The following is an 18,028-nucleotide window of genomic DNA, read 5'->3' as shown; positions in this document are numbered from 1 at the left end:
ATCACTCACTCTCTCACTCCATCTTCAATCCCTCATTCTCCCTCTCCCTCCATCTCCAAACCCTCACTCTATCTCTCTCTCTCCCCCTCCAAACCCTCACTACCTAACTATACACACCTCCAAGCCCTCAATCTCTCTCTCCATCTCAAATCCCACACTACCTCCCTTCCTGCATCTCCAAATCCTCACTCTATCTCTGTATACCTTTCCAATCCCTTCACTCATTATCTCCCTCCATCAGCAATACCCCTTCTCTCTCCCTCCATCTCCAATCTCTCATTCTATACTCCTCTCCATCTTCATGGGTCAAATCAGGCAGTGGGGACAGAGAGAGAGACAGAGAGAGAGAGGCAGAGTACGAGAGAGTGTGGAGGGAGAGAGAGAGAGAGATACAGGGAAAGAAAGAGACAGAGTATGAGAGAGTGTGGAGGGAGTGTGATTGAGAGAGAGAGAGAGACAGAGTGCGAGAGAGAGAGTGGAGGGAGCGTGAGAGAGAGAGAGAGAGACAGAGTACGAGAGAGTGTGGAGGGAGCGTGAGAGAGAGAGAGAGAGACAGAGTGCAAGAGTGTGGAGTGCATGAGAGAGAGACAGAGAATGAGAGAGCGTGGAGGGAGCGTGAGAGAGAGAGAGAGATGCGAGAGAGTGTGGAGGGAGAGAGAGAGTGAGAGAGAGAGAGTGCGAGAGAGTGTGGAGGGAGCGTGAGAGAGAGAGACAAAGTACTAGAGAGTGTGGAGAAAGTGTGAGAGAGAGAGACAGAGAACGAGAGAGTGTGGAAGGCATGTGAGAGAGAGAGAGAGTGTGAGAGAGTGTGGAGGGAGAGAGAGAGAGAGAGAGACAGAGTGCGAGAGAGTGTGGAGGGTGGCGTGAGAGAGAGAGAGAGAGAGTGTGAGAGAGTGTGGAGGGAGAGTGAGAGAGAGAGAGACAGAGTGTGAGAGAGTGTGGAGGGAGCGTGAGAGAGAGAGAGAGTGTGAGAGAGTGTGGAGGGAGAGAGAGAGAGAGACAGAGTGCGAGAGAGTGTGGAGGCAGCGTGAGAGAGAGAGAGAGAGAGACTGACAAAGAGAGGGAGAGAGAGAGACAGAGAGAGAGAGAGAGACAGAGAGAGGGAGAGAGAGAGACTGGGTTAGAGGAGGAGACAGAGAGAGAGTGAGGCAGGTTGTGTGAGTGAGTGGCGGGAGGAGAATGAAGGAGAGAGACAGAGAAGGAGAGAGAGAGTGAGCATGGGGAGAGCGAGCGTCAGGCAAACAGAGAGAGAGAGGGAGCAAGGGAGATAGAGGCGGAGAGAGCGACGGAGTGATGGAGAGAGAGAGAGAGATAGAGGCGGAGAGAGGGACGGAGGGATGGAGAGAGAGAGAGAGAGAGGGAGCAAGGGAGATAGAGGCAGAGAGAGTGATGGAGGGATGGAGAGAGAGAGAGAGATAGAGGCGGAGAGAGGGACGGAGGGATGGAGAGAGAGAGAGAGAGAGAGGGATTAGGGGAGATAGAGACGCAGAGAGGGACGGAGGGATGGAGAGAGTGAGAGAGATAGAGGCGGAGAGAGGGACAGAGGGATGGAGAGAGAGAGAGAGATAGAGGCGGAGAGAGCGATGGAGGGATGGAGAGAGAGAGAGAGGGAGGGAGGAAGGGAGATAGAGGCGGAGAGAGCGATGGAGGGATGGAGAGAGAGAGAGAGGGAGGGAGGAAGGGAGATAGAGGCGGAGAGAGCGATGGAGGGATAGAGAGAGAGAGAGAGAGAGAGGGAGGGAGGGAGCGGGAGACAGAGAGAGAGAGAGAGGGAGGGAGGGAGGGAGCGGGCGACAGAGAGAGAGAGAGAGAGGGAGGGAGGGAGGGGCGGGCGACAGAGAGAGAGAGAGAGGGAGGGAGGGAGGGAGATAGAGGTGGAGAGAGCGACGGAGGGATGGAGAGAGAGAGAGAGGGAGGGAGGAAGGGAGCGGGCGACAGAGAGGGAGAGAGAGAGGGAGGGAGGGAGGGAGCGGGCGACAGAGAGAGAGAGAGAGGGAGGGAGGGAGGGAGATAGAGGTGGAGAGAGCGACGGAGGGATGGAGAGAGAGAGAGAGGGAGGGAGGAAGGGAGCGGGCGACAGAGAGGGAGAGAGAGAGGGAGGGAGGGAGGAGCGGGCGACAGAGAGGGAGAGAGAGGGAGGGAGGGAGGGGGCGGGAGACAGCTGAAGGCCTCGCTGCAGGTGGGTGCGTGACTGCCCTCAGTGCCGTTGTGTCTCTCTCTCTTGCAGAGAGGCTGTGCAATGGCACCGAGCGTATCTGGGGAGGGCGGGTGCTGTACCCCGAAGACCGGCGAGCGGGCGGGGTGCTGCGGTACGTCTGCCCGGGTACCCAGCGCGCCTACCCGGTCAGCTGGAGGGTGTGCCTGCCCAGCGGGAGCTGGAGCCCTCTCCGCAATGCCTTCCGGGAGCACTCCCACGCCGCCAAGTGCCTGGGTAAGTGGCTGGTCTCTGTCTCCGCTGGCATCCTGTGCGCACCCCACCCCCTCCCCTCCCCCCCGGGGCGCTCGCCAACGACCCCCACCCCCACCCCCACCCCGCCCCCCCCGGGCTGCCCCGCTCCCCTCTTCCTGGGGTCCCCCCAGCTCAGGGACCAGCCTCCGCACGGGGGCTCGGGGTGGGAGGGGGTGGGTTACACAGGATGGTAGCGGTTGCTGGGGGCTGGTGGGGGTGGAGAGGCAAGGAGGGGTAGCAGAAATAGGCCACTCAGCCCCCTCCCTCCTGCTCTCCCCCATTCCACTAGATCAGGGCCTCCACAGCCTTCTGTGGCAATGAATTCCATAGATTCACCCACTCTCTGGGCTAAAGACGTTTCTCCTCATCTCTGTTCTAAAAGGTCTTCCCTTTACTCTGAGGCTGTGCCCCTCAGGTCCTAGTCTCTCCTACTAATGGAAACATCTTCCCCATGTCCACTCTATCCAGGCCTTTCAGTATTCTGTAAGTTTCAATCAGATCCCCCCTCATCCTTCTAAACTCCATCGAGTATAGACCCGGAGTCCTCAAACGTTCCTCATATGTTAAGCCTTTCATTCCTGGGATCGTTCTCGTGAACCTCCTCCTGACCCTCACCAGGGCCCAGCACATCCTTCCTGAGATACGGGGCCCAAAATTGCTCACAATATTCTAAATGTGGTCTGACCAGAGCCTTATAAAGCCTCAGCAGCACATCCCTGCTTTTATATTCTAGTCCTCTGGAAATAAATGCCAACATTGCATTTGCCTTCCTAACTACCGACTCAACCTGCAAGTTAACCTTAAGAGAATCCTGGACTAGGACTCCCAAGTCCCTTTGCACTCCAGATATCTCCCCATTTAGAAAATAGTCTATGCCTCTATAGAGGCTCTGAGCCTCTACAATTTCATGGTGCCAGAACTTTAACTCAACCGAGGGGCTAAAAGGTCGTTGAAGGTGTTCCCTCACCGACACTTGCCATCTTTCCCCTCGCCTGGGCCAACCGACGCCCTCCCAGGCCCCTGTCCACGCCTGGATGGGCCGGTCCGGTCTCCCGCCGGAAGGGGTGGAACTCTGGACGCCTTGTCTCCCTCCCGCCGGTGGTGGGGTACGAAGGAAAGGTACGCCCTTCTTCTACCCCGACCTTGGCCCACCCGTTCAACATCCTTCACGGGTGGGGGTTCCTCGAGACTGTGATCACCAGGAAACCCAACCCCAACGAGATCCCCCTTCATGTCGATCAGCCTGCCCGAGCTTTGATAATATCGTCAGTATTCTTTTTGGGATATTTACGTCTGGAACGCACCGGACTTAGAATTGCAGGCGCTCGGTCAACCGACGACGGTCCTGCGTTAGGAGTTCAGCAGGTCAGGCGTTTCCGACCGCGTTTCTTGCTAAGCGTTTAGTGGCGTGGGTAAATTTACCGCCGCTGTTTTTCCCGCTCGCTCGGCCGCTTGAGCTGGCAAACCCGCCGGGGGGGGCCTACCCGACCCTGGCGTCGTTTCTGCCTCGGGCGCATTGCCGCGATGTCGCTGGCGCGGTCGCAGTCAGGGCGCGCCGCGCGTGGCCAGGGATTGCTTGGGCCGCTGTTGGCATCCCCGCCCGGGCTGAGGCGTTGGTCCACTATGGTCGCGGGTCCTGAACCCATCTGCCGGAGGTGGGGGGTAGAAGAAAGGCACACCTGTCCTTCGTCTCTCGCCAGTCGACAGCCGACGTGTTCGAAGCGCTTGGCGACGATCCTTGGCGTGTTTCGGCCCGGGGAAAGCGCAAGATAAGTTGAAGGTGTTGTCCGCAAGCTGTTAAACTGCCCCCACCCCCACCCACCACCCCCTCCCCATGCTGTTTTTGCTACTTGGATGCCTCTCCTCCCTCTCGCGTTGCGGTGCGAGGGGAGACCGACGGTGAATGACTCAAGGACTTGACCCACTCTTCCTTTCCCTCCAATCTCTTCCCCCCCACCACCCCACCCCACCGCCCCCACCACCGTCAGCCTACAAGTGCGTGGGGCCCACCTACATCGAGAACGGGTTCTTCTACCCCCGGAAGATCAGCTACGCCGTCAACGAGACCATCGAGTTCGAGTGCGACCAAGGCTTCCAGCTGATTGGCTCCCGGAACCGGACCTGCCTGCCCAACGGGCGTTGGAGTGGGAGGACCACGGTCTGCGATGCAGGAGGTAAGGAGGGTCTCCGAGGCGGGGGGTGGGGTGGGGGAGGTGGGGGGAGGAGGGGGAACTCTGGAATGTCCCTACCCCCCTCCCCCCACCTCCGAAAACACGGAGAATCGCGGGACAGCCTTGTTGGAGGCCATTCAGCCCGTCGTTTCGGCACCCAAATGAGTTACTAACCCAGTGGCTCCCCCCTCCCCTCCCCTCCAAACTTCTCTCCCAGTTCCCACTGTTCGGTCTCCCTTTCCCTCTCCAACCCCCTCGAGTGACCCTCCCTCCCCCACACTCTCAGGCAGCGCGTTCCAGACCCTAACCCCTCGAGTGACCCTCCCCCCGCCACACTCTCAGGCAGCGCGTTCCAGATCCTAACCCCCTCGATTGACCCTCCTTCCCCCACACTCTCAGGCAGCGCGTTCCAGACCCTAACCCCCTCGATTGACCCTCCTTCCCCCACACTCTCAGGCAGCACATCCCAGATCCTAACCCCTCGCTGGGTGAAAAAGTTTCTCCTCGTGTCTCCGTCGCTCCTTTTACCCATCGCCTTCAACCCGTGTCCCTCTGCTTCTCCATCCTTCCCCCAATGGGAACAGTTTCTCCCGATCCACTCTGTCCCAGACCCACTCGTGGTTTTGAACATCTCGATCAAATCTCCTCTCGACCTTCTCTTCTCCGAGGAGAACAGTCCCAACTTCTCCAGTCGATCCATGGAACTGAAGTTCCTCGTCCCTGGAACCATTCCCGTGAATCTTTCCCGCACTCTCTCTCTCTCTCTCCAATTCCCTCACATCCTTCCTAAAGTGCGGAGCTCAGAACTGGACACAATACTCCAGCTGAGGCTGAACTAGTGCCTTATACAAGTTCAACATAACCTCCTTGCTCTTGTACTCTCTGCCCCTATTAATAAAGCCCAGGGTACTGTCTGCTTTATTACCCGCTCTCTCAACCTGTCCTGCCCCCTTCAATGAGTTATTCACATATACTCCCAGGTTCCCCTACTCATGACGCCCTTTAGAATTGCCCCCTTTATTTTATATTGTCCCTCTGCGTTCTTCCGACCATAATGAATCACCTCACACTTCTCTGCGTTAAATGTCATCTGTCTGTCCGCTCCACCCAGCTGCCCATGTCCTTTGGGAGTTCTACACTGCCCTGCCGACAGTTCCCAATGTGTCCGGGATTTGGATCATCCACAATTTGGGAGAATTTGCCCTGTACTCCGGGTTCTATCCACACAGGGCAGGGAAAGGTGAGACTGCGCCCAGGACCGAGGGTGCAGTTTGCTGATCTCACACCCGGTGTGCAACCAAATCCCCTCGACATACACACTCACACACTGACACTCACACACTGACACTCACACACACACTCAAACACTGACACTCACACACTGACACTCACACACTGACACTCACACACACACACTCACACACTGACACTCACACACTGACACTCACACACACACTCAAACACTGACACTCACACACGCTCACACACTGACACTCACACACTGACACTCACACACACACACTCACACACTGACACTCACACACTGACACTCACACACACACACTCACACACTGACACTCACACACTGACACTCACACACTGACACTCACACTGACACACTCACACACTGACACTCACACTGACACACTGAAACTCACACACTGTCACACTCACACACTGACACTCACACGCTGACACCCACACACTGACACTCACACACACACTCACACACTAAAACTTACACACTGACACTCACACACTGACACTCACACTGACACACTCACACACTGAAACTCACACACTGACACACACACTGACACTCACACTCACACACTGACACTCACACACTGACACTCACACACTGACACTCACACACTGACATTCACACACACACACACTCTGACACTCACACACACACTCACACACTGACACACACACACTGACACACTCACACACTGACACTCACACACTGACACTCACACACACACTGAAACACTGACACTCACACACACTCACACACTGACACTCACACACTGACACTCACACACACACACTCACACACTGACACTCACACACTGACACTCACACACTGACACTCACACTGACACACTCACACACTGACACTCACACACTGACACTCTCACACTGACACTCACACTGACACTCACACACTGACACTCACACACTGACACTCACACACTGACACTCACAAACTGACACACACACACACTCACACACTGACACTCACACACTGACACACTCACACACTGACACTCACACACACACTCACACACTAAAACTTACACACTGACACTCACACACTGACACTCACACTGACACACTCACACACTGAAACTCACACACTGACACACACACTGACACTCACACTCACACACTGACACTCACACACTGACACTCACACACTGACACTCACACACTGACATTCACACACACACACACTCTGACACTCACACACACACTCACACACTGACACACACACACTGACACACTCACACACTGACACTCACACACTGACACTCACACACACACTGAAACACTGACACTCACACACACTCACACACTGACACTCACACACTGACACTCACACACACACACTCACACACTGACACTCACACACTGACACTCACACACTGACACTCACACTGACACACTCACACACTGACACTCACACACTGACACTCTCACACTGACACTCACACTGACACTCACACACTGACACTCACACACTGACACTCACACACTGACACTCACAAACTGACACACACACACACTCACACACTGACACTCACACACTGACACACTCACACACTGACACTCACACACACTCACACACTGACACTCTCACACTCACACTCACACACACACACTGACACTCACACACACACACACCCACACTCACACACACACACACACCCACACTCACACACACACACACACACACTGACACTCACACACTGACACACACACACTGACACACACACACTGACACACAAACACACTGACACTCACACACTGACACTCACACTGACACTCACACACTGACACTCACACTGACACACTGAAACTCACACACTGAAACTCACACACTGACACACTCACACACTGACACACTCACACACTGACACTCACACACTGACACTCACACACTGACACTCACACACACTCACTCACAAACTGAAACTCACACACTGACACACTCACACACTGACACTCACACACTGACACTCACACACTGACACACTCACAAACTGACACACACACTGACACTCACACACTGAAACTCACACACTGACACACTCACACACTGACACTCACACACTGACACTCACACACACTCACTCACAAACTGAAACTCACACACTGACACACTCACACACTGACACTCACACACTGACACACTCACACACTGACACACACACTGACACACACACTGACACTCACACACTGAAACTCACACACTGACACACTCACACACTGACACTCACACACTGACACACTCACACACTGACACTCACACACTGACACACTCACACACTGAAACTAACACACTGACACACTCACACACTGACACTCACACACTGACACTCACACACTGACACACTCACACACTGACACTCACACACTGACACACTCACACACTGACACTCACACACTGACACACTCACACACTGAAACTAACACACTGACACACTCACACACTGACACTCACACACTGACACTCACACACTGACACACTCACACACTGACACTCACACACTGACACACTCACACACTGACACTCACACACTGACACACACACACTCACTCACAAACTGACACTCACACACTGACACACACACTCACACACTGACACTCACACTGACACACTCACACAGTGATACTCACACACTGACACTCACACACACACACACACACACACTGACACTCACACACACTGAAAGTCACACACTGACACTCACACACTGACACACACACTGACACTCACACACTGACACTCACACACTGACACTCACACACTGACACTCACACTGACACACTGAAACTCACACACTGAAACTCACACACTGACACACTCACACACTGACACACTCACAGACTGACACTCACACTGACACTCACACACTGACACTCACACATTGACACTCACACACTGACACACTCACACACTGACACTCACACACTGACACACACACACTCACTCACAAACTGACACTCACACACTGACACACACACTCACACACTGACACTCACACTGACACACTCACACAGTGATACTCACACACTGACACTCACACACACACACACACACACACACACACACTCACACACTGACACTCACACTGACACTCACACAAACACACTCACACACTGACACTCACACACTGACACACACACTCACACACTGACACTCACACTGACACTCACACACACACACACACACACACACACACACTCACACACTGACACACACACACTGACACACACACACTGACACTCACACACTGACACACTCACACACTGACACACACACACTGACACACACACACTGACACTCACACACTGACACACTCACACACTGACACACACACACTGACACTCACACACTGACACATACACACACTGACACTCACAAACACACTCACACACTGACACTTACACACTGACACTCACACTGACACTCACACTGACACACTCACACACTGACACTCAGACACTGACACTCACACACACACTCACACACTGACACTCACACACTGACACTCACACACTGACACTCACACTGACACACACACACTGTGACACTCACACACTGACACTCACACACACACTCACACACACTCACACACTGACACACTCACACACTGACACTCACACACTGACACACTCACACACTGACACTCACACACTGACACTCACACACACTCACACACTGACACTCACACACTGACACTCACACACACACACTCACACACTGACACACTCACACACTGACACTCACACACTGACACACTCACACACTGACACTCACACACTGACACTCACACACACACACTCACACACTGACACTCACACACTGACACACTCACACACTGACACTCACACACTGACACTCACACACACACTCACACACTGAAACTTACACACTGACACTCACACACTGACACACACACTGACACACTCACACACTGACACTCACACACACACACTCACACACTGACACTCACACTGACACACTCACACACTGAAACTCACACACTGACACTCACACACTGACTCTCACACTCACACACTCACACACTGACACTCATACACACACTCACACACTGACACATACACACTGACACTCACACACACACTCACACACTGACACTCACACTGACACACACACACTCTGACACTCACACACTGACACTCACACACACACTCACACACACACTCACACACTGACACACTCACACACTGACACTCACACACTGACACACTCAGACACTGACACTCACACACTGACACTCACACACTGACACTCACACACACACACTCACACACTGACACTCACACACTGACACACTCACACACTGACACTCACACACTGACACTCACACACACACTCACACACTGAAACTTACACACTCACACTCACACACTGACACACACACTGACACACTCACACACTGACACTCACACACTGACACTCACACACACACTTACACACTGAAACTTACACACTGAAACTCACACACTGACACTCACACACTGACACACACACTGACACTCACACACACTGACACACTGACACTCACACACACACTCACACACTGACACTCACACACACACTCACACACTGACACTCACACACTGACACACACTGACACACTCACACACTGACACACTCACACACTGACACTCACACACTGACACTCACACACTGACACTCACACTCACACACTCACACACTGACACTCACACACTGACACACACACACTGACACTCACACACACACTCACACACACACTGACACAGTGACACTCACACACTGACACACTCACACACTGACACACTCACACACTGACACACACACACTGACACACACACACTGACACTCACACGCACTGAAAGTCACACACTGACACTCACACACTGACACACACACTGACACTCACACACTGACACTCACACACTGACACTCACACACTGACACTCACACACTGATACTCACACACACACACACACACAAACACACACTGACATTCACACACTGACACTCACACACACACTCACACACTGACACACACACACTGACACTCACACACTGACACTCACACACACACTCACATACACACTCACACAGTGACACTCACACACTGACACGCACACACTGACACACTCACACACTGACACACTCACACACTGAGACTCACACACACTCAAAGTCACACACTGACACACACACTGACGCTCACACACTGGCACTCACACACACTGACACACTCACACACTGGCACACTCACACACTGACACACTCACACACTGACACACTCACACACTGAAAGTCACACACTGCACACACACTGACACTCACACACTGACACTCACACACACTGACACACTCTCACACTGACACTCACACACTGACACACACACTGACACTCACACACTGACACACACACACTGACACTCAAACACACACCCTCACACTCACACACTGACACTCACACTGACACACTCACACACTGACACTCACACTGACACACTCACACACTGACACACTGACACTCACACACCCACACCCACAATCACACACCCACACACACACACACACACTGACACTCACACTGACACACTCACACACTCACACACAGACACTCACACTGACACACTCACACACTGACACACTGACACTCACACACTGACACTCACACACCCACACACACACTCACACACTGACACTCACACACACACACTCACACACTGACACTCACACACTAACACTCACACACTGACACACACACACTGACACACTCACACACTGACACACTCACACACTGACACTCACACACTGACACTCACACACTGACACTCACACACACTCACTCACAAACTGAAACTCACACACTGACACACTCACACACTGACACTCACACACTGACACTCACACACACTCACTCACAAACTGAAACTCACACACTGACACACTCACACACTGACACTCACACACTGACACACTCACACACTGACACACACACTGACACACACACTGACACTCACACACTGAAACTCACACACTGACACACTCACACACTGACACTCACACACTGACACACTCACACACTGACACTCACACACTGACACACTCACACACTGAAACTAACACACTGACACACTCACACACTGACACTCACACACTGACACTCACACACTGACACACTCACACACTGACACTCACACACTGACACACACACACTCACTCACAAACTGACACTCACACACTGACACACACACTCACACACTGACACTCACACTGACACACTCACACAGTGATACTCACACACTGACACTCACACACACACACACACACACACTGACACACACACACACTGAAAGTCACACACTGACACTCACACACTGACACACAGACTGACACACTCACACACTGACACTCACACACACACACTCACACACTGACACTCACACTGACACACTCACACACTGAAACTCACACACTGACACTCACACACTGACTCTCACACTCACACACTCACACACTGACACTCATACACACACTCACACACTGACACATACACACTGACACTCACACACACACTCACACACTGACACTCACACTGACACACACACACTCTGACACTCACACACTGACACTCACACACACACTCACACACACACTCACACACTGACACACTCACACACTGACACTCACACACTGACACACTCAGACACTGACACTCACACACTGACACTCACACACTGACACTCACACACACACACTCACACACTGACACTCACACTGACACACTCACACACTGACACTCACACACTGACACACTCACACACTGACACTCACACTGACACACTCACACACTGACACACTGACACTCACACACCCACACCCACAATCACACACCCACACACACACACACACACTGACACTCACACTGACACACTCACACACTCACACACAGACACTCACACTGACACACTCACACACTGACACACTGACACTCACACACTGACACTCACACACCCACACACACACTCACACACTGACACTCACACACACACACTCACACACTGACACTCACACACTAACACTCACACACTGACACACACACACTGACACACTCACACACTGACACACTCACACACTGACACTCACACACTGACACTCACACACTGACACTCACACACACTCACTCACAAACTGAAACTCACACACTGACACACTCACACACTGACACTCACACACTGACACTCACACACACTCACTCACAAACTGAAACTCACACACTGACACACTCACACACTGACACTCACACACTGACACACTCACACACTGACACACACACTGACACACACACTGACACTCACACACTGAAACTCACACACTGACACACTCACACACTGACACTCACACACTGACACACTCACACACTGACACTCACACACTGACACACTCACACACTGAAACTAACACACTGACACACTCACACACTGACACTCACACACTGACACTCACACACTGACACACTCACACACTGACACTCACACACTGACACACACACACTCACTCACAAACTGACACTCACACACTGACACACACACTCACACACTGACACTCACACTGACACACTCACACAGTGATACTCACACACTGACACTCACACACACACACACACACACTGACACACACACACACTGAAAGTCACACACTGACACTCACACACTGACACACACACTGACACACTCACACACTGACACTCACACACACACACTCACACACTGACACTCACACTGACACACTCACACACTGAAACTCACACACTGACACTCACACACTGACTCTCACACTCACACACTCACACACTGACACTCATACACACACTCACACACTGACACATACACACTGGCACTCACACACACACTCACACACTGACACTCACACTGACACACACACACTCTGACACTCACACACTGACACTCACACACACACTCACACACACACTCACACACTGACACACTCACACACTGACACTCACACACTGACACACTCAGACACTGACACTCACACACTGACACTCACACACTGACACTCACACACACACACTCACACACTGACACTCACACACTGACACACTCACACACTGACACTCACACACTGACACTCACACACACACTCACACACTGAAACTTACACACTGACACTCACACACTGACACACACACTGACACACTCACACACTGACACTCACACACTGACACTCACACACACACTTACACACTGAAACTTACACACTGAAACTCACACACTGACACTCACACACTGACACTCACACACTGACACACACACTGACACTCACACACACTGACACACTGAAACTCACACACACACTCACACACTGACACTCACACACACACTCACACACTGACACTCACACACTGACACACACTGACACACTCACACACTGACACACTCACACACTGACACTCACACACTGACACTCACACACTGACACTCACACTCACACACTCACACACTGACACTCACACACTGACACACACACACTGACACTCACACACACACTCACACACACACTGACACAGTGACACTCACACACTGACACACTCACACACTGACACACTCACACACTGACACACACACACTGACACACACACACTGACACTCACACGCACTGAAAGTCACACACTGACACTCACACACTGACACACACACTGACACTCACACACTGACACTCACACACTGACACTCACACACTGACACTCACACACTGATACTCACACACACACACACACACAAACACACACTGACATTCACACACTGACACTCACACACACACTCACACACTGACACACACACACTGACACTCACACACTGACACTCACACACACACTCACATACACACTCACACAGTGACACTCACACACTGACACGCACACACTGACACACTCACACACTGACACACTCACACACTGAGACTCACACACACTCAAAGTCACACACTGACACACACACTGACACTCACACACTGGCACTCACACACACTGACACACTCACACACTGGCACACTCACACACTGACACACTCACACACTGACACACTCACACACTGAAAGTCACACACTGCACACACACTGACACTCACACACTGACACTCACACACACTGACACACTCTCACACTGACACTCACACACTGACACACACACTGACACTCACACACTGACACACACACACTGACACTCAAACACACACCCTCACACTCACACACTGACACTCACACACACACTCACACACTGACACTCACACACTGACACACTCACACACTGACACTCACACTGACACACTCACACACTGACACACTGACACTCACACACCCACACCCACAATCACACACCCACACACACACACACACACTGACACTCACACTGACACACTCACACACTCACACACAGACACTCACACTGACACACTCACACACTGACACACTGACACTCACACACTGACACTCACACACCCACACACACACTCACACACTGACACTCACACACACACACTCACACACTGACACTCACACACTAACACTCACACACTGACACACACACACTGACACACTCACACACTGACACACTCACACACTGACACTCACACACTGACACTCACACACTGACACTCACACACTGACACTCACACACACTCACTCACAAACTGAAACTCACACACTGACACACTCACACACTGACACTCACACACTGACACTCACACACACTCACTCACAAACTGAAACTCACACACTGACACACTCACACACTGACACTCACACACTGACACACTCACACACTGACACACACACTGACACACACACTGACACTCACACACTGAAACTCACACACTGACACACTCACACACTGACACTCACACACTGACACACTCACACACTGACACTCACACACTGACACACTCACACACTGAAACTAACACACTGACACACTCACACACTGACACTCACACACTGACACTCACACACTGACACACTCACACACTGACACTCACACACTGACACACACACACTCACTCACAAACTGACACTCACACACTGACACACACACTCACACACTGACACTCACACTGACACACTCACACAGTGATACTCACACACTGACACTCACACACACACACACACACACTGACACACACACACACTGAAAGTCACACACTGACACTCACACACTGACACACACACTGACACTCACACACTGACACTCACACACTGACACTCACACACTGACACTCACACTGACACACTGAAACTCACACACTGAAACTCACACACTGACACACTCACACACTGACACACTCACAGACTGACACTCACACTGACACTCACACACTGACACTCACACATTGACACTCACACACTGACACACTCACACACTGAAACTCACACACTGACACACTCACACACTGACACACTCACAGACTGACACTCACACTGACACACACACACTCACTCACAAACTGACACTCACACACTGACACACACACTCACACACTGACACTCACACTGACACACTCACACAGTGATACTCACACACTGACACTCACACACACACACACACACACTCACACACTGACACTCACACTGACACTCACACAAACACACTCACACACTGACACTCACACACTGACACACACACTCACACACTGACACTCACACTGACACTCACACACACACACACACACACACACACACACTCACACACTGACACACACACACTGACACACACACACTGACACTCACACACTGACACACTCACACACTGACACACACACACTGACACACACACACTGACACTCACACACTGACACACTCACACACTGACACACACACACTGACACTCACACACTGACACATACACACACTGACACTCACAAACACACTCACACACTGAAACTTACACACTGACACTCACACTGACACTCACACTGACACACTCACACACTGACACTCACACACACACTCACACACTGACACTCACACACTGACACTCACACACTGACACTCACACTGACACACACACACTGTGACACTCACACACTGACACTCACAGACACACTCACACACACTCACACACTGACACACTCACACACTGACACTCACACACTGACACACTCACACACTGACACTCACACACTGACACTCACACACACTCACACACTGACACTCACACACTGACACTCACACACACACACTCACACACTGACACACTCACACACTGACACTCACACACTGACACACTCACACACTGACACTCACACACTGACACTCACACACACACACTCACACACTGACACTCACACACTGACACACTCACACGCTGACACTCACACACTGACACTCACACACACACTCACACACTGAAACTTACACACTGACACTAACACACTGACACACACACTGACACACTCACACACTGACACTCACACACACACACTCACACACTGACACTCACACTGACACACTCACACACTGAAACTCACACACTGACACTCACACACTGACTCTCACACTCACACACTCACACACTGACACTCATACACACACTCACACACTGACACATACACACTGACACTCACACACACACTCACACACTGACACTCACACTGACACACACACACTCTGACACTCACACACTGACACTCACACACACACTCACACACACACTCACACACTGACACACTCACACACTGACACTCACACACTGACACACTCAGACACTGACACTCACACACTGACACTCACACACTGACACTCACACACACACACTCACACACTGACACTCACACACTGACACACTCACACACTGACACTCACACACTGACACTCACACACACACTCACACACTGAAACTTACACACTGACACTCACACACTCACACACACACTGACACACTCACACACTGACACTCACACATTGACACTCACACACACACTTACACACTGAAACTTACACACTGAAACTCACACACTGACACTCACACACTGACACTCACACACTGACACACACACTGACACTCACACACACTGACACACTGACACTCACACACACACTCACACACTGACACTCACACACACACTC

At 52.0% G+C, this 18,028-nt stretch overlaps 1 protein-coding gene across 1 annotated transcript in view; it reads left to right on the top strand.

Annotated features, from left to right (window-relative positions):
- Positions 1–1,503: 1,503 nt before the first annotated feature.
- Positions 1,504–18,028, top strand: part of LOC144675696 (complement factor B-like) — a gene marked incomplete at its 3' end in the record, with an annotated part of 63,024 nt that continues 46,499 nt past the window's right edge. Inside the window, exons 1-3 of the mRNA XM_078536329.1 lie at positions 1,504–1,512; positions 2,230–2,431; positions 4,438–4,623. Coding sequence (XP_078392455.1) covers positions 1,504–1,512; positions 2,230–2,431; positions 4,438–4,623 — 397 coding nt within the window. The remainder of the gene's footprint in view (positions 1,513–2,229; positions 2,432–4,437; positions 4,624–18,028) is intronic.

The sequence above is a fragment of the Cetorhinus maximus genome, unplaced genomic scaffold (genome assembly GCF_964194155.1).
Source record: "Cetorhinus maximus unplaced genomic scaffold, sCetMax3.hap1.1 HAP1_SCAFFOLD_1104, whole genome shotgun sequence".
In the NCBI taxonomy this organism is placed as follows: Eukaryota; Metazoa; Chordata; class Chondrichthyes; order Lamniformes; family Cetorhinidae; genus Cetorhinus; species Cetorhinus maximus.
This window is presented reverse-complemented; position numbering and strand designations above follow the sequence as displayed.